At 43.2% G+C, this 20,498-nt stretch overlaps 1 protein-coding gene across 3 annotated transcripts in view; it reads left to right on the top strand.

Moving 5' to 3' along the window:
- The window catches only part of LOC141147790 (scavenger receptor cysteine-rich domain-containing protein DMBT1-like), a 45,952-nt gene extending 26,750 nt beyond the window's left edge, over nucleotides 1-19,202 (top strand). For 2 of the 3 annotated variants that reach the window (XM_073634969.1, XM_073634968.1), the window contains 2 exons: nucleotides 4,264-4,323; nucleotides 5,817-6,139. In XM_073634969.1, coding sequence (XP_073491070.1) covers nucleotides 4,264-4,323; nucleotides 5,817-5,941 — 185 coding nt within the window. In that variant the 3' untranslated portion in view covers nucleotides 5,942-6,139. Of the gene's footprint in view, nucleotides 1-4,263; nucleotides 4,324-5,816; nucleotides 6,140-9,416; nucleotides 9,456-18,653 lie in introns of those variants that run through there. The other variant, XM_073634970.1, reaches the window with a different exon arrangement.
- The last annotated feature ends 1,296 nt before the right edge of the window (nucleotides 19,203-20,498 follow it).

The following is a 20,498-nucleotide window of genomic DNA, read 5'->3' as shown; positions in this document are numbered from 1 at the left end:
GATCCAAACTTCATCCATCACAGCGGGCTGCGTTAGTAAACCTTCAAAGACCAGGCCCCTTAATAGGGGTTCCACTCCTTTGGCCCTGTATAGCACCCCTCAGGAGCAACTTTAGTTAAAGTAGCAAGACCAAAAAGAGTCCTGGTTCCTAGGGTCCAGCCCTCAAAGAGAAGCGTAACAGGCAAAATCTTGCTCTTCTATGCGAGGCCCGGGTACCATCCTGTAGCCTCAGTTGCTTGGATGGATCCGACTGTGGAGGTTATTTAAATCCAGAATGGATCCCTCCTGGAGCTCCTCAGAGCACATCTTCACTCGTGACCAACACCTTAGACACTGGCGAAAAAACTGAGGTACTCCTGGAAGGAGGAGGGGTTATATAGGGGAGTGAACTTCCTGTATTGGGTATACCAGTGTCAAAACCTGAAGGTGGCCCATAACCCATTAAGTAATTACTTAATGCTCTGTGTCACATGATGTACGATAAAGAAATATAAACAAAGATACTCCTCATCCTTTGGTGTAGTTGAGCAGCTTCTTGCAGTGGTTGGCATGAATCCAGTTGTCTTGTCCCTCAAGCTTCTTTACAACGAAGCAGTCATCTGGTTGGAAAGAATGTAAACCGGTTATTGTGTCAGGGTCCAGGAGGGACTCATGAACCCTGTGGTGGACCTTTTGAAGTTCATGTTACAGTGACTGCACCTACCCCATCAGCTGAAAATGTAGGCGACAGCTGCTGAGGAAAGTACAACCCTGTTTTTGGTTGACCTCCAAATAAACCTCATATGGTGATAACCCAGACATGTGGGAACTTAATGACTATGGTCACTGCACAACCTGTGCGTGGCTTACCATCTGGGGTGTAATACCTGTAACCATTGACAAAAAGGTTCTTAATGTCTGGGATGGGAGCCTCCTTCACTGGATGTATGTGGGACAAATAGTCCCTATAGACAATGGTGATTGGATTTAAAAATATTGTACTGGACACCAAAGGACTTGCATCAAGTGTAATCAATAATCATTGAAAAATGTCACTCCAAATGTAATAACTGAGCGATGGTAGAATTAGAAGATGATAAGACTCTGATCTCATAAGGCTTACAACCATACATATATACTGAAAAGTGGTGGCTGATAGGAAAATATAGCATATAGTTGGTTGTACACAGAGTTCAATCTATTATTCCTTCATCATATAGTGAAAATATGATGGTTTCCTGTATTGAAGCTTTCCTCACATATATGTGATGTAAAGATATCTTGATAGATCATTCCTGTATAACACCAAAGCAGTGTGTCATGGATATGAAGGGAGCAACACAATATGGTAACTTGGTGATGTGATAACCCTCACTATGAAAGTGGAATAATAGAGATAAATCACAGCTCTACCTTCTGATGACACAGAAAGCCAGTCCTTCTGTAAGCAGTTAGCTGTATGACGAGCAGCTTCTGCTGCTTACCTGGTTGGAATAAACTCCAATTCTGTCTCAAAAGTGTGTCCCGTTTACCAGAGTCTTCTCACTTCACACTGCCAAAATACATTATTTTGTGTCGCTGTATATAATGACCTAACTCTGTTTCCCATCTGTTCTAGCTACAACGCAAACCTCCACCACCGATGCCACAGTCAGTTCCTACAATGTATTTATTGAAGGTAACTATATTTCATGATGTTTCCAACTTAGGGCGGTTTCACACTTCTATTTTTTGCTGCATTTTCTAAAGCACACCAAAAGTCCCGCCTGTTGCATCTTTGGTGCGCTTTTAGAAATTGCACCACAAACACGCATTCTAATAGAAGTCTATGGAAAACCATAGGTAACTTTCATGAAAACTGCGGGTACACTGTGCTGCACTTTCACTGCGGCCAAACCGCAGCAGTGTAAAACGCCCTAATATTATAACTATGTTAGTAAAAAGGTAATGGTGATTTTTTAAAAGGAATAGTTAGTACCATAGTACATACAGTATATATATATACATACACACACTCATACACACACACACACACACTGGGGGGGTACAGCTGTTACAACTGTAAGGGGCCCCGGGGCCCGGGGCCAGAAGAAGGCAGGACGGGTGAATGTAGCCCTGGAAGCCTGAAGCAGACGATACGACTCTTGAAAGGCAGGAAGGCGCAGCAGGTCGCTGGAACAAAGTTGCAGTTACCCAGGTTGAAGAGTAGAGCCAAACAGGAAACAGCAGCATAGTCACAAGGAAAGTCGGTTCGGTAGCAGGCGGGCAGCAGGGTACCAAGACATCAGGCAAGAACAGGGTCAAATAGGAAGCCGGGTTCAGGAACCGATAATCAGAAGTATAGGGGAGTCCAGCAGCAAGGTCAGGGAAAGCCAAGGTTCAGCAACAGGTAATAGCTGAAGATCAGTCAGCATCTGTCTGAAGTCAGTGCGCCCTTTAAATAGGCCGTCTGGCGCCAAAGGAAAGCGTGGACGCGCTCCCGCGGATGTGAACACTGCTTTGCGCACGCGTATTGGCGCATCTGCGATCTGCTGAGTTCTTTGTGCGTGCGCAAGTGTGCCCGGAGCACAATGACAGTTCTCTTACACGTACAATGTTTAATATATGATAGAAAGGCATAGGTGGACTTTTTACAGTTCCTAGGCTCCTTCCCTTATCCTCACTGCAGGATACTGCTGAAACAGACAGATCCAAACTTCACCCATCATAGCGGGCTGCGTTAGTAAACCTTCAAAGACCAGGCCCCTTAATAGGGGTTCCACTCCTTTGGCCCTGTGTAGCACCCCTCAGGAGCAACTTTAGTTAAAGTAGCAAGACCAAAAAGAGTCCTGGTTCCTAGGGTCCAGCCCTCAAAGAGAAGCGTAACAGGCAAAATCTTGCTCTTCTATGCGAGGCCCGGGTACCATCCTGTAGCCTCAGTGGCTTGGATGGATCCGACTGTGGAGGTTATTTAAATCCAGAATGGATCCCTCCTGGAGCTCCTCAGAGCACATCTTCACTCGTGACCAACACCTTAGACACTGGCGAAAAAACTGAGGTACTCCTGGAAGGAGGAGGGGTTATATAGGGGAGTGAACTTCCTGTATTGGGTATACCAGTGTCAAAACCTGAAGGTGGCCCATAACCCATTAAGTAATTACTTAATGCTCTGTGTCCCATGATGTACGATAAAGAAATATAAACAAAGATACTCCTCATCCTTTGGTGTAGTTGAGCAGCTTCTTGCAGTGGCTGGCATGAATCCAGTTGTCTTGTCCCTCAAGCTTCTTTACAACGAAGCAGTCATCTGGTTGGAAAGAATGTAAACCGGTTATTGTGTCAGGGTCCAGGAGGGACTCATGAACCCTGTGGTGGACCTTTTGAAGTTCATGATACAGTGACTGCACCTACCCCATCAGCTGAAAATGTAGGCGACAGCTGCTGAGGAAAGCACAACCCTGTTTTTGGTTGACCTCCAAATAAACCTCATATGGTGATAACCCAGACATGTGGGAACTTAATGACTATGGTCACTGCACAACCTGTGCGTGGCTTACCATCTGGGGTGTAATACCTGTAACCATTGACAAAAAGGTTCTTAATGTCTGGGATGGGAGCCTCCTTCACTGGATGTATGTGGGACAAATAGTCCCTATAGACAATGGTGATTGGATTTAAAAATATTGTACTGGACACCAAAGGACTTGCATCAAGTGTAATCAATAATCATTGAAAAATGTCACTCCAAATGTAATAACTGAGCGATGGTAGAATTAGAAGATGATAAGACTCTGATCTCATAAGGCTTACAACCATACATATATACTGAAAAGTGGTGGCTGATAGGAAAATATAGCATATAGTTGGTTGTACACAGAGTTCAATCTATTATTCCTTCATCATATAGTGAAAATATGATGGTTTCCTGTATTGAAGCTTTCCTCACATATATGTGATGTAAAGATATCTTGATAGATCATTCCTGTATAACACCAAAGCAGTGTGTCATGGATATGAAGGGAGCAACACAATATGGTAACTTGGTGATGTGATAACCCTCACTATGAAAGTGGAATAATAGAGATAAATCACAGCTCTATCTTCTGATGACACAGAAAGCCAGTCCTTCTGTAAGCAGTTAGCTGTATGACGGGCAGCTTCTGCTGCTTACCTGGTTGGAATAAACTCCAATTCTGTCTCAAAAGTGTGTCCCGTTTACCAGAGTCTTCTCACTTGACACTGCCAAAATACATTATTTTGTGTCGCTGTATATAATGACCTAACTCTGTTTCCCATCTGTTCTAGCTACAACGCAAACCTCCACCACCGATGCCACAGTCAGTTCCTACAATGTATCTATTGAAGGTAACTATATTTCATGATGTTTCCAACTTAGGGCGGTTTCACACTTCTATTTTTTGCTGCATTTTCTAAAGCACACCAAAAGTCCCGCCTGTTGCATTTTTGGTGCGCTTTTAGAAATTGCACCACAAACACGCATTCTAATAGAAGTCTATGAAAAACCATAGGTAACTTTCATGAAAACTGCGGGTACACTGTGCTGCACTTTCACTGTGGCCAAACCGCAGCAGTGTAAAACGCCCTAATATTATAACTATGTTAGTAAAAAGGTAATGGTGATTTTTGAAACGGAATAGTTAGTACCATAGTACATACAGTATATATATATATATATATATATATATATATATATATGTATATATATATGTATATATATATATATGTATATACATACACACACTCATACACACACACACAGGGGGGTACAGCTGTTACAACTGTAAGGGGCCCCGGGGCCCAGGGCCAGAAGAAGGCAGGATGGGTGAAGGGGAGCTGTGCTGTGCATTACAGAATCCATCTCGGCTCATTCTGCTCTCTGTGGCATTGAGCTCAGACATCGAGCTCTTTACTGCCACCTCTGACTACTATGTGCATGTGCACCCCTCGTGTACTGTGCTTCTCTGTGCCAGCAACATGTCAGCTTTGTGATACGAGATGGGACAAGGTAGGAAGATCTTCTTTACAAGTAGGGGCTGTGAAGGAAATGGAGGGGGGCATTTTGTGTAAAGGGAGGGGCCAGAACCTTCTGTGTTTACAGGTTTGTGTATATGTGGGGCTGCAATATATATAGTTGTGTGGTTGGGGGGGCTTTCATATATACAGGTGCGTGTGGGGTGCTGACCCATATACAGGTGTGTGAGGGGGCTGACATATATACAGGTGTGTGGGGGGGCTGACACATAAACAGGTGTGTGTGTGTGGGGGGGGGGGCTGACATATATACAGGTGTGAGGGAGGCTGACATATATACAGGTGTGAGGGAGGCTGACATATATACAGGTGTGAGGGAGGCTGACATATATACAGGTGTGAGGGAGGCTGACATATATACAGGATTGGGTGCGTACAGGTGAGGTGGCCGGTGTGTGGATTCGGCAGGATGGCCCATGGGCAAGCCTTGGGGATTGTTGGTGGTCAGGCTGGGGGGGGGGGGCAGGAATAAAGCTGTGTAAGGGGCCCAAAAATTTCTGATGGCTGCCCTGCACGCACATACACTCACCGGCCACTTTATTAGATACACATGTACAATTGGTTGGTAACACAAATGGCTAATCAGCCAATCACATGGCAGCAACTCAATGCATTTAGACATCTAGATCGTGGTGAGGATGACTTGCTGAAGTTCAAACCAAGCGTCAGAATGGGAAAAAAAAGGAGACTTAAATGACTTAAATGACAACGTGGCATGGTTGTTGGTGCCAGAGGGCTGGTCTAAGCATTTCAAAAACTGCTGATCTACTGGGATTTTCACGTACAACCATCTCTCGGGTTTACAGAGAATGGGCTGAAAAAGAAAAAATATCCAGTGAGCGGCAGTTGTGTGGACGAAAATACCTTGTTGATGTCAGGGGTCAGAGGAGAATGGGCAGATTGGTTCCAGATGATAGAAAGGCAACAGTAACTCGAATAACCACTCAATACAACCAAGGTATGCACAATACCATCTCTGAATGCACAACAGTTTGAACCTTGAAGCGGATGGGCTACAGCAGCAGAAGACCACACCGGGTGCCACTCCTGTCAGCTAAGAACAGAAAACTGAGGCTACAATTCGCACAGACTCACCAAAATTGGTCAATAGAAGATTGGAAAAACATTGCCTGGTCTGGTGAGTCTCGAATACAGCAGCAACATTCAGATGGTAGGGTCAGAATTTGGCGTAAACAGCATGAAAGCATGGATCCATCCTGCCTTGTATCAACAGTTCAGGCTGGTGGTGGTGGTATAATGGTGGGGGAGATATTTTCTTGGCACACTTTGGGCCCCTTAGTACCAACTGACTATCGTTTAAACACCACGGCCTACCTGGGTATTGTCTTTGACCATGTCCATTTCCATCCCTTTATGACTAAAGTGTACCCATCTTCCAGCAGGATAATGCACCATGTCACAAAGCTCAAATCATCTCAAACTGGTTTCTTGAACATGACAATGAGGTCACTGTACTCCAATGGCCTCCACTGTCACCAGATCTCAATCCAATAGAGCACCTTTGGGATGTGGTGGAATGGAAGATTTGCATCATGGATGTGCAGCAGACAAATCTGCAGCAACTGCGTGATGTTATCATGTCAATATGGACCAAAATCTCTGAGGAATGTTTCCAACACCTTGCTGAATCTATGCCATGAAGAATTAGGAGAGTTCTGAAGGTAAAAGGGGGTCTAACCCGGCGCTAGCAAGGTGTACCTAATAAAATGTCCGGTAAGTGTATATATAAATATATATATATATATATATATATATATATATATATATATATATATATATATATATATATATATATATATATATATATATATATATGGTATATCTAACAATAGCAATGTACATTATACAGAGGCAAAATTGTGTAACTGCATAAATAGAAGAGTGGCTTCACACTGGGGCCCAATAACGCCAATGATGGGACAATTCCTCTCAATGACACCAATGAAGGGGCACAACTTTTCCCAATGACACTAACAATGGGGCCCAATGACTCCAACCAATGATGGGGCATTGTTTTTTCCCATTGCCGTCTGGACCTTTTCTACTCCCAATGGCCACAGCCTAAAGTCTGAAGGACAGTAAACTGGCCCTTTGTTTAGGAAGTTTGGAGACCACTGCTCTATGGGAAGGCAATAGGGAGTTGCAGTATGGCAAAATACAAGGGTAGTGGAAATTCAAATACATAGAGATTGACATCAGAAGGGATGGACAGAAAGAGTGGTCTATAAATACCTTTTCAATACAGGATTCTCCCAAGATGCTGATTTTTGCATAACATTTTGATGAAAGTAGCTTTTCAAAATTTATGCTTGTCCCTCGCTAATTGAATTTCCATATAGCCTTTTATGAGCAGAGTAGACAGGGAGAGATGGTGGAGGAGTCACCCATCTGACTTAAAGGGGTTGTAAACCCTCATGTTTTTTCACCTTAATGCATCCTATGCATTAAGGTGAAAAAACATCTGGCAGTCACTGGCCCCCCAGCCCCCTGTTTTACTTACCTGAGCCCCGTAATTCCCACGCTGGAGACGCGCTGTCCCTCTCTACACAGGGTCCTGGCTTGATTGGATAGATTGATAGCACAGTCATTGGCCCCCACTGCTGTCAATCATATCCAATGACGCGGGCGCTGGGGGTCAGGGCCGAGTCCGGCATTCGTGTTTAAGGACGCCAAATGCTGGTCTCGGGAGCGCTTCTCCTAGGGGGCTATCTGAAGTGAGGAGGAGCCGCCGAGGGACCCCAGAAGTCGAGGATCGGGGCCACTCTGTGCAAAACAAGCTGCACAGTGGAGGTAAGTACGACATGTTTGTTAATTAAAAAAAAAATTAAAAAAAAACAAGCCTTTACAATCACTTTAACCATCTGAGTATGTGATTTAAGCTGCAGCTATTTAGCTGTCTAAACAACAACTGAATTTGTCAACAAAGTAGTTAAGGTTAGTCAGGTAAAAAGGTAAAGGTAAAAAAGGCGCCTAAAGCTCCAACTGCTGCCTGGAAATAATAAATCTGAAATATTAAATGCCTAAATCAAAATTTTGAAAAATATAGTTTAAAAATGTATTTTGTTTTAGCTCTGAACATAATGAATAAAGATACACATCTAAAACACTATACAATCATTTTAAAATACATGTAAACCTTAAAGTGATTGTAAAGTCTTGTTTGTTTTTGTTTTTTTTTTTTTGTTAAAAATAACAAACATGCTCTGTACAGTGGTTTTTGCAGAGTGGCCTGGATCCTCCTCTTCTCTGGTTCCTCTTTGCTCCTCCTGGTCCCTCCCTCCTGATGAATGCCCTCCACAGCAAGCAGCTTGCACCCGAGCCGAGCTGCAGCTCCCTGTTTCTATTCAGACACGGAGCTGCGGCCCGGCCTGCCCCCTCCCTCACCTGATTGGCTCACTGAATTTGATTGACAGCAGCAGGAGACAATGGCACTGCGCTGCTGTCTCAGCCAATCAGGAGGGAGAGTTTGGGGCAGCCGAGACACTCCTGCAACATTGCTGGATAGAGATGGGGCTCAGGTAAGTATTAGGGGGGCTGAGGGGGGCTTCATACAGAAGGCTTTTTGTCAGAATGTATTAAGATGAAAAAACCTTCTGACTTTAAAACCACTTTAAATGAGTAACATTTATTTTAATAAGCACTATGAATCAGAAACAATTAACATTTTTTTTTTTTTATAAAATAATGTTTCTGCCTTTTTCTCATCCATTGTTGTGTACCATTGCTGCAAAATTTTTGTCACCTCTTTGCAGCCACTTCCTGTCTACGTGCACTTCAGTGGTAGCTGTATGGCAGTTGTATCGGGCTGGCCATACATTGTACAATATATTATATATATTTAGGTCAAACCTAAACACTTTCAATTTGTATGCAATCAGGCAGGCCCTTGTACTACACAGTTCAAGGTAAATCTGAAGGAAATTGAATAAGAAAATTGTATAATGTATGGCCTGCTAAAAGGTGGGTTTCCTGGTGGAGACAACAGTGAATCATGACTGTGCAATGTGTGTTGGCATGGTTGCCTGTAGTCTCCATTTAGAGAGCATGTGACAGGGTGACAGCCCAGCACCACATTTGGAAGACAGGGACAGAAAGTTGTCACCCTATAACAGGAATTGTGAGTGCAAGAACCGTCTTGGCAGGATTACCAGGTATTCTTTTAATTAAAACCACAATCAGCTTTACATGTGTTCGAACCAGGTAGAGTCACCCCCTCTTCTGCATTTATCATGGTGACTGCTGTACCAGGACAGAAAATTGTGGGCAACCCAATACAGTTGTCACCAGAACAGAAGATCATTGTAAATACAACTATACCAGAAATATCTGTCTTCTGAATCCAAAATGTTTATCTAACTTTTTTCTATTATTTGATTTCATCATAGATGTTGGAAATGATTATTATCCTTAATAAATACATGAGCGTAAGTATGTTATATATTATAAATCTAATTCTTTGTACTGCAAAGATTTTGGTGGGGTATTTTGGTTCTTTTTGCTATCTCATTTAATATGACCTGCACATAGAGGGTTTCGTAAGCTCTTTCTTTCTACCTTTCCCATGTCACAGCTCTTTAGCAGTTCCTGTATAGCAGTTGTAAAACTGTGTGTAAAAATCCACTTAACCAGGGGCTGACTGACAACTTTTGGCTAGAGGGCAAGTACAGTCCAGAGACTCATGGTGCAGCAAATCTCTGCTCACCGGGCGGGTTGGGCTGGACAGCGCCTGGTGCACCAAGTCTGGGTTCCGAAACTAGCCAGCCGGGGGGAGCTGGGGTGGCTCGGTAGGAGCCGGCCTCTGACTGGACACGGCGTACACCATCCATGCTGGGGGGGATGTCCTGCGCCCTGTCCTTATCCCGCACTCGATAGGACACTGGTGGGGACTTTTTACTCTTCTTCACCAGGAAGCATATAGGCATTTCTGCGGTGGAAGCAGTGTGCATAACTCCCAACTTCAGAATGAGGGACACTGGGGGGAGGAAATGACCTGCGGAGTGTGTATTGCACCACAGCAAAATGTGGGTGTGGCCAAACTCCTAACAGTGGGGGGGGGGGGGGGGGGGCTAAAGGGACGTGGTTAAAAAAAAACTGTGCTTCCTTGTAGCTATAAAATATGCTTTGATTGCTTTGTCTGAGCCTACCTTAACCACTTGCCGACCGCCTCACGCCGATGTACGTCGGCAGAATGGCACGGGCAGGCAGAATCACGTACCTGTACGTGATCTGCCTCCCGCGGGTGGGGGGTCCGATCGGACACCCCCCCGGTGCCCGAGGCGGTCGGCTTTAATCTGAGAGCGATGAGAGGCGAGGGGGATACCATCCATTCGTGGCCCCCCCCTCACGATCGCTCCCAGCCAATCAGAATCATTCCTCTGCTGTTGTATGCTAAACAGCAGCAAAGGAAATGATGTCATCTCTCCTCGGCTCAGTATTTTCCGTTCCGGCGCCGAGGAGAGAAGACTGCAATGTGAGTGCACAACACTACACATCACAGTAGAACATGCTAGGCACACTTTACACCCCCCATCACCCCCCGATCACCCCCCAATCACCCCCCCCCGTCACACTGACACCAAGCAGTTTTTTTTTTTTTTTTTTCTGATTACTGCATGGTGTCAGTTTGTGACAGTTAGTGTGGTAGGGCAGTTAGTGTTAGCCCCCTTTAGGTCTAGGGTACCCCCCTAACCCCCCCTAATAAAGTTTTAACCCCTTGATCACCCCCCCTTTGCCAGTGTCACTAAGCGATAATTTTTCTGATCGCTGTATTAGTGTCACTGGTGACGCTAGTTAGGGAGGTAAATATTTAGGTTCGCCGTCAGCGTTTTATAGTGACAGGGACCCCCATATACTATCTAATAAATGTTTTAACCCCTTGATTGCCCCCTAGTTAACCCTTTCACCACTGATCACCGTATAACTGTTACGGGTGACGCTGTTAGTTCGTTTATTTTTTATAGTGTCAGGGCACCCGCCGTTTATTACCGAATAAAGGTTTAGCCCCCTGATCGCCCGGCGGTGATATGCGTCGCCCCAGGCAGCGTCAGATTAGCGCCAGTACCGCTAACGCCCACGCATGCAGCATACGCCTCCCTTAGTGGTATAGTATCTGAACGGATCAATATCTGATCTGATCAGATCTATACTAGCATCCCCAGCAGTTTAGGGTTCCCAAAAATGCAGTGTTAGCGGGATCAGCCCAGATACCTGCTAGCACCTGCGTTTTGCCCCTCCACGCGGCCCAGCCCACCCAAGTGCAGTATCGATCGATCGATCACTGTCACTTACAAAACACTAAACGCATAACTGCAGCATTTGCAGAGTCAAGCCTGATCCCTGCGATCGCTAACAGTTTTTTTGGTAGCATTTTGGTGAACTGACAAGCACCAGCCCTAGGCAGCGTCAGGTTAGCGCCAGTACCACTAACACCCACGCACGCACCGTACACCTCCCTTAGTGGTATAGTATCTGAACGGATCTTTATCTGATCCGATCAGATCTATACTAGCGTCCCCAGCAGTTTAGGATTCCCAAAAACACAGTGTTAGCGGGATCAGCCCAGATACCTGCTAGCACCTGCTTTTTGCCCCTCTGCCCGGCCCAGCCCACCCAAGTGCAGTATCAATCGATCACTGTCACTTACAAAACACTAAACACATAACTGCAGCATTCGCAGAGTCAGGCCTGATCCCTGCGATCGCTAACAGTTTTTTTGGTAGCGTTTTGGTGAACTGGCAAGCACCAGCGGCCTAGTACACCCCGGTCATAGTCAAACCAGCACTGCAGTAACACTTGGTGACGTGGCGAGTCCCATAAGTGCAGTTCAAGCTGGTGAGGTGGCAAGCACCAGTAGTGTCCCCCTGCCACCAAAAAGAAGACAAACAGGCCTGTCGTGCCCATAATGCCCTTCCTGCTGCATTCGCCAATCCTAATTGGGAACCCACCACTTCTGTAGCACCCGTACTTCCCCCATTCACATCCCCAACCAAATGCAGTCGGCTGCATGAGAGGCATTTTTATGTCCTCCCGAGTACCCCTACCCAATGAACCCCCCCCCCAAAAAAGATGTTGTGTCTGCAGCAAGCACGGATATAGGCGTGACACCCGCTATTATTGTCCCTCCTGTCCTGACAATTCTGGTCTTTGCATTGGTGAATGTTTTGAATGCTACCATGCACTAGTTGCGTATTAGCGTAGGGTACAGCATTGCACAAACTAGGCACACTTTCACAGGGTCTCCCAAGATGCCATCGCATTTTGAGAGACCCGAACCTGGAACCGGTTACAGTTATAAAAGTTACAGTTACAAAAAAAAGTGTAAAAAAAAAAAAAAAAAAAAAAACACAAAAAAATATATATAAAAAAAAAAAAAAAAGTTGTTGTTTCATTGTTTTCTCTCTCTCTCTATTCTCTCTCTATTGTTCTGCTCTTTTTTACTGTACTCTATTCTGCAATGTTTTATTGTTATTATGTTTTATCATGTTTGCTTTTCAGGTATGCAATTTTGTATACTTTACTGTTTACTGTGTTTTATTGTTAACCATTTTTTTGTCTTCAGGTAGGCAATTCACGACTTTGAGTGGTTATACCAGAATGATGCCTGCAGGTTTAGGTATCATCTTGGTATCATTCTTTTCAGCCAGCGGTCGGCTTTCATGTAAAAGCAATCCTAGTGGCTAATTAGCCTCCAGACTGCTTTTACAAGCAGTGGGAGGGAATGCCCCCCCCCCCCCCACCGTCTTCCGTGTTTTTCTGTGGCTCTCCTGTCTCAACAGGGAACCTGAGAATGCAGCCGGTGTTTTAGACAGCTGACCATAGAGCTGATCAGAGACCAGAGTGCCTCCAAATATCTCTATGGCCTAAAAAACTGGAAGCTACGAGCATTTCATGACTTAGATTTCGACGGATGTAAACAACGCCTTTGGGAAATTGGGAAAGCATTTTATCACACCGATCTTGGTGTGGTCAGATGCTTTGAGGGCAGGGGAGAGATCTAGGGTCTAATAGACCCCAATTTTTTCAAAAAAGAGTACCTGTCACTACCTATTGCTATCATAGGGGATATTTACATTGCCTGGGATAACAAAAAAATGATTAAAAAAAAATGAAAGGAAGAGTTTAAAAATAAGATAAAAAAGCAAAAAAATAAGGGAAAAAAAAAAAAAAAAAAAAAGCACCCCTGCCCCCCTCTGCTCTCGCGCTAAGGCGAACGCAAGCGTCGGTCTGGCATCAAATGTAAACAGCAATTGCACCATGCATGTGAGGTATTACCGCGAAGGTCAGATCGAGGGTAGTAATTTTAGCAGTAGACCTCCTCTGTAAATCTAAAGTGGTAACCTGTAAAGGCTTTTAAAGGCTTTTAAAAATGTATCTATTTTGTTGCCACTGCACGTTTGTGCGCAATTTTAAAGCATGTCATGTTTGGTATCCATGTACTCGGCCTAAGATTATCTTTTTTATTCCATCAAACATTTTGGGAAAAAGGTGTGTTTTAGTGCATTCAAATTTAAAAAAGTGAGTTTTTCCCCCAAAAAATGCGTTTGAAAAATCGCTGCGCAAATACTGTGTGAAAAAAAAAATGAAACACCCACCATTTTAATCTGTAGGGCATTTGCTTTAAAAAAATATATAATGTTTTGGGGTTCAAAGTAATTTTCTTGCAAAAAAAAATAATTTTTTCATGTAAACAAAAAGTGTCAGAAAGGGCTTTGTTTTCAAGTGGTTAGAAGAGTGGGTGATGTGTGACATAAGCTTCTAAATGTTGTGCATAAAACGCCAGGACAGTTCAAAACCCCTCCAAATGACCCCATTTTGGAAAGTAGACACCCCAAGCTATTTGCTGAGAGGCATGTCGAGTCCATGATATATTTTATATTGTGACACAAGTTGCGGGAAAAAGGCAATTTTTTTTGCACAAAGTTGTCACTAAATGATATATTGCTCAAACATGCCATGGGAATATGTGAAATTACACTCCAAAATACATTCTGTTGCTTCTCCTGAGTACGGGGATACCACGTGTGAGACTTTTTGGGAGCCTAGCTGCGCACGGGACCCCGAAAAACAAGCACCGCCTTCAGGCTTTCTAAGGGCGTAAATTTTTGATTTCACTCTTCACTGCCTATCACAGTTTCGGAGGCCATGGAATGCCCAGGTGGCACAAAACCCCCCCAAATGACCCTATTTTGGAAAGTAGACACCACAAGCTATTTGCTGAGAGGTTTAGTGAGTATTTTGCAGACCTCACTTTTTGTCACAAAGTTTTGAAAATTGAAAAAAGAAAAAAAAAATGTTTTTTTCTTGTCTGTCTTCATTTTCAAAAACAAATGAGAGCTGCAAAATACTCACCATGTCTCTCAGAAAATAGCTTGGGGTGTCTACTTTCCAAAATGGGGTCATTTGGGGGGATTTTGTGCCACCTGGGCATTCCATGGCCTCCGAAACTGTGATAGGCAGTGAAGAGTGAAATCAAAAATTTACACCCTTAGAAATCCTGAAGGCGGTGATTGGTTTTCGGGGCCCCGTACGCGGTTAGGCTCCCAAAAAGCCCCACACATGTGGTATCCCCATACTCAGGAGAAGCAGCTAAATGTATTTTGGGGTGTAATTCCACATATGCCCATGGCCTGTGTGAGCAATATATCATTTAGTGACAACTTTGTGCAAAAAAAAAAAAAAAAAAGTGTCACTTTCCCGCAACTTGTGTCAAAATATAAAATATTCCATGGACTCAACATGCCTCTCAGCAAATAGCTTGGGGTGTCTACTTTCCAAAATGGGGTCATTTGGGGGGGTTTTGTGCCATCTGGCCTTCAAAACTGTGATAGGTAGTGAGGAGTGAAATCAAACATTTACGCCCTTAGAAATCCTGAAGGCGGTGATTGGTTTTCGGGGCCCTGTACGCGGCTAGGCTCCCAAAAAGCCCCACACATGTGGTATCCCATACTCAGGAGAAGCAGCTGAATGTATTTTGGGGTGCAATTCCACATATGCCCATGGCCTGTGTGAGCAATATATCATTTAGTGACAACTTTTTGTAATTTTTTTTTTTTTTTTTGTCATTATTCAATCACCTGGGACAAAAAAAATTAATATTCAATGGGCTCAACATGCCTCTTAGCAATTTCCTTGGGGTGTCTACTTTCCAAAATGGGCTCATTGGGGGGGGGGGGGGGGTTGTACTGCCCTGCCATTTTAGCACCTCAAGAAATGACATAGGCAGTCATAAACTAAAAGCTGTGTAAATTACAGAAAATGTACCCTAGTTTGTAGACGCTATAACTTTTGCGCAAACCAATAAATATACGCTTATTGACTTTTTTTTACCAAAGACATGTGGCCGAATACATTTTGGCCTAAATGTATGACTAAAATTGAGTTTATTGGATTTTTTTTATAACAAAAAGTAGAAAATGTCATTTTTTTTCAAAATTTTCGGTCTTTTTCCGTTTATAGCGCAAAAAATAAAAACCGCAGAGGTGATCAAATAACTTTAAAAGAAAGCTCTATTTGTGGGAAGAAAAGGACGCAAATTTCGTTTGGGTACAGCATTGCATGACCGCGCAATTAGCAGTTAAAGCGACGCAGTGCCAAATTGTAAAAAGTGCTCTGGTCAGGAAGGGGGTAAATCCTTCCGGGGCTGAAGTAGTTAAAGAAGAACTTCATTAAAATAGACAGGGACTGCATAGCAACCAGCAACTGTTGAGACAATGAACACCTTTGTGAGAAGTATGTAATGTACAGTATTGGGTACAGTATATAGTGCAGGAGTGTGTAAATCAGAGCACAGGGGTTGGGGATGTCAAATGCACTGAGTGTTGCAGTCAGTGTCGGGTTTAGGATACACAACGCAGACTTTAGGGGTCCAGGGTGTGTATTGCAATGTGTTTAAGGATCAGGAGTATGAAATGCACAGAGGGCTGTAGTCAGTGCTGGGTTTAGGAGTACAAGACACATAGAGAGCAGGGCTCAGATGTACATAATGCACATAATGCAGGGAAAAGGAGTCCTATCCACAGAATACAGGGGACAGGAGTGTTATGCACAGAATGCAGGGGACAGGAGTGTTATGCACAGAATGCAGGGGACAGGAGTGTTATGCACAGAATGCAGAGGACAGGAGTGTGTAATGCACAGTAAGAGTCAGAAGTACAAAACAAAAGGAGTGCAGGAGTCAGGGGTGTGTAACACATAGTGTAACGATAAGGGGAGTACAGCCCCCCCCCCCCCACAGGCAAAACTCTCCCCCACTTTACTGTTTCAGCAAAAAATCCCACTCCCTCCCCTCCAAAAAAAAAATCCAGCACTAATTTGCACTCTAACCCCCTCAATAAAAATCCTCTCTCCCTTTCACAGAACAAATCCTCCCACGCAAATCCCCCCTCCTAACACAAATCTTGTTTCCCCTTCGTCTGCATATCCTCCTCCACCCGCCCCAAATCCCTAGTTCTAGCATAATCTCCCTTCTTCCGCATCCTAGCACTTATCCCCAAACCCCTCAATACTCCCTCACAGCACAAATTCTCCTCCCCCAGTACCCCTCTCAGAATAAATCCACTTCCACCCCACCCCCAATCCTTCCTCCTGGCACAACCCCCCATTTCAATACAGATCCTCACCCATCCCATTCCCCCTCTCCATATCCCCAGCACAAATCTCCCCCCCCCATCCCCCTTCCCAACACAACAATTCCCCAACAGATCCTTCTCCTAGCATAAATATTTTTCCCTCTTCCTAGTACAAATCGTCTCCCCCCCAAATCCCCCTTTCAGCACAAATTGTCTCCCCACTTCCAGCATAAAGCCACCCTACCCCTCTATCCCAACACAAACCCTTCTTCCCCATCTTCAAAACCCACCAGGACAAATCCCCCCCCCCCCCCCCCAATCCCCCTGCCAGCAAAACTTCTCTCTCCACATATAGAACAGATCCTTTCCCCCAAGTCCTTCCTTCCAGCAGACTCCCTCCCCCCCCCCCCCCCCCCCACCCCATCCTGGTGAAGTCATCTCCCCAGTTCTATCACAAATCCTCCCACCCAAATCAATCCTCCCAGTACAAACCGAAAAAGAAAAAATACTTTCTCCTAATATAAATCCATACTTACCAACTGTCCCAGGTTTGGTGGGACCTCCCTGAGATATGAACAAAATCCACTTTGATTGTGAAAATTAAAAAAAATCTAGCATATCTGGACTAAGAGACAGTTCACACCAGAATGGTGCATGCCTGTTTCCTGCACCACATTCAAAATGTGCTATCTGCAGCAGGCATCAATGTTAACTTAGCCTTTGCCTGCATCGGATCGCATGGTACAATAATACCATGCAATCTGGTTGCTATGAGTTTTTTAAAGTAGTGCATGCACTGCTTTTGGTGCCGTCTGGCATGAATTCAGCTCATTCAAATGAATGGGCAGAAATCACACTCTACCTGGGTCACATGTGAATCACACAGAAATGCACAGCACATTCCTGTGCAATTCATGGTGTGAATCAGCCCTGTGTCCTGGAACCCAGTGCTGGAACGAGTTCTGGCACTTGGCTCAACTAACTTGCCTTGGCAGGGGTGCACTAGCTTGGATACCTGGGGCAATTGCCCCACATCTCTTGCGGAGTGCCTGGGGTCATCCCCTCTGTGGCAGCCAGCACTTCTTTGATTGGGAGGATATGTGTTAGGGAGCTCTTTGGGAGGGGAGAGGACTTTAATATCCAGCCCCCTTCTAAGACAAGTCCTCTCCCCTCCCATGGTGCCCCCTAGCACCCCCCCCCCAATCACTCCAAATTATCTTTGTAAACTTGCCCCCCATACCCCTGTTTCCATGTCCTTCTGTGCAGCAGGTCTAATGTATAGTGTATTTACTACAGACCTCAGATCAGCATGAGTCAGGCAGAGTGGTGTGCCTCCTCCCCACCTCCTTCTACTCTCTGTGTACAGGAAAACATCACAGCCGAGGAGAAGGAGTGAATGCTTTGCACTGTGTATGTGTTAAAGGCAGCCGGTGGGGAAAGATGCCGGCTGCCATACTGAGATGAGCTTGTGGCATGCGGGACCCCAGACACACCGCACAAACCACAAGCAGATTGGTGCGGCCTTTTTACAAGGCATCAGAGTGGCCCGAGGGCAGTGGCGGGTGGTGTTTTTTTTGGGGGGGGGGGGGGGGGGGGGGGGGGCAGCAAACAGATGTGAGCAGGGGCCATTGAAATGAATGGGATTTGTCTTGTTGGGTTTTTAGAGCTGAGGCTTACAGCAGAAAAACGCTCAAAAACGCCTAGGTGTGAACAAAGCCTTATACTTCAAGTTCTAATTACATGGAAACATCATAATCTTATCCATTATTTCATATTTACCTGACAACTAAATGATATATATACTATATATATTGTACATAAAATCATATAGACAGCCACTATACTATTAATGCAATGTGTTCATAGCCACACGTAATTAAAATAAAAGTCAAAAATAAAATTACTACAATTATATTCCATGCTCTTTCCACTTTAACCAAACCTTAGTGGCCAAAGAAGTTTTTTTTAAAGAATATTCGTTTTAATTAAGATATCGTTAATAACCTAAACTTCTAGTTCAGTTTACTTACAATTAATTCTTTCTCAATTATACAGTTTACAGCTAGAATATGAAAACGATGCAATTCTGAAGAAACAAGATTCTTTATATTCTACAGACTTTTATTAAGGATGATAATTATGATTGTGTTTTTTTTTCCTGATTTAAATAATGGTCTATGTTGCAACAGACTAAAAACAAGTTTTCAGTTTGGTGGATTGCTATCAATGTATAAGGACTGCTTAGTAAATCTTGATTGTACTTAGTGCTTTATAACATACACATGGTAATTTTACAGGTTTAACTGCAATGCTCTTCTGTTGCCTTTTACCCTACAGTTATACACTGTAAATATAAATCATTCAATCGTTATACGAGTTACATAAAATAATAAATCAGTAAATAAATCATTTGAAAAGCCTGAATCAAATGTAGTAATCTGATTAATTTTATATGATTTTGTATGTTTTGATATTATGTGGACTGAAATAAATAGCATAGTTATTTTATACAGTTAGCAAGAATAAAAATTCTTATGGTTATCCCAGCTCTAAATATGATAATAAATTAGAACAACATTCATTAAGAATAGGTCAGAAGAAAGATGAGCTGCAACTGCTTTATCCATGTAAAAATCCTTGCAGACCGATAACTAGTGGCACTCAGATTTAGAAACTTCTCCAGGTGTTTGTACCTTTCTGGTTCATCATGGACATCTATCTTTTGTACTTTATTCTCTGCAAAAATTAATAAAATTGAGAGTAAACATAAAAACCTCTCCAGGTATAAATATCTATACAAATGGCCTTTAGTTTAAGTATTTATTCCTTGAAAAATTATAATATATTTTTTCAGTTTAGCCAGTTGATCTGAGATCTGTGTTTATATACAGTTGTCACATGCCAGCTGAAAATTGTATTCAGGCTTGCATCAGGAGTGTCTTCTCTATAAGCTGAGAGGCGTAAGGCTGGCCATACACTATACAACTCTCTTCTACAATTTTCCTTTAAATTTACCAAAACTATATAATATGAGGCCCCTGCACTACATAGTTGAAGGTAAATCTAACAGAAATTGAATAAGAAAATTGCCTTTGGCCAATTATGGCTCAGGGGGTTAAGTCCACGCCCCACACTATATAAGGCCGCCTGCATGTCGGCCGTGTGTAGTGTGTTGGTGGCGTTGTTAAGAGAGAGACAGAGAGAGACAGAGAGAGGCAGAGAGAGTGTCATTTCATTTAGTTTGAGCAGGCAGGTGATTCAGTTAGCTGCAGTGTATATTTAGTATACATATATGCATCCCGGTTTTGTATATATCTATATATATATATATATATATATATATATATATAGATATATACACACACACACACACTGTATATAGTTTAGCTAGATCTCACTGCAGACAGTTCCTGGTGTACTGTTTCTAATATACTTTAGGCTGGCAGTTGATTCAGTTAGCTGCAGTGTATTTCTTATATATATATATATATATATATATATATATATACAGTCAGTCTAAAATATATATATATATATATATATATATATATATATATATATATATATATATATACACACACACACACACTGTATACAGTTTAGCTAGATCTCACTGCAGACCGCTCCTGGTGTACTGTTGCTAATATACTTCAGGCAGGCAGGCGATACAGTTAGCTGAAGTGTATTTAGTATATATATATATATATATATATATATATATATACACATCCCGGCTTTGTATATATATATATATATATACTGTATACAGTTTAGCTTCATCTCACTGCAGACCGTTCCTGGTGTACTGTTTCTAATATACTTCAGGCAGGCAGTTTATTCAGCTAGTTGCAGTGCATTTAATATATATATATATATATATATATATATATATATATATAT

Source organism: Aquarana catesbeiana, linkage group LG06 (assembly GCF_042186555.1).
Source record: "Aquarana catesbeiana isolate 2022-GZ linkage group LG06, ASM4218655v1, whole genome shotgun sequence".
Classification (NCBI taxonomy): domain Eukaryota; kingdom Metazoa; phylum Chordata; class Amphibia; order Anura; family Ranidae; genus Aquarana; species Aquarana catesbeiana.
The sequence above is the reverse complement of the archived record's forward strand: the minus strand, read 5'-3'. Positions and strand labels throughout refer to the sequence as shown.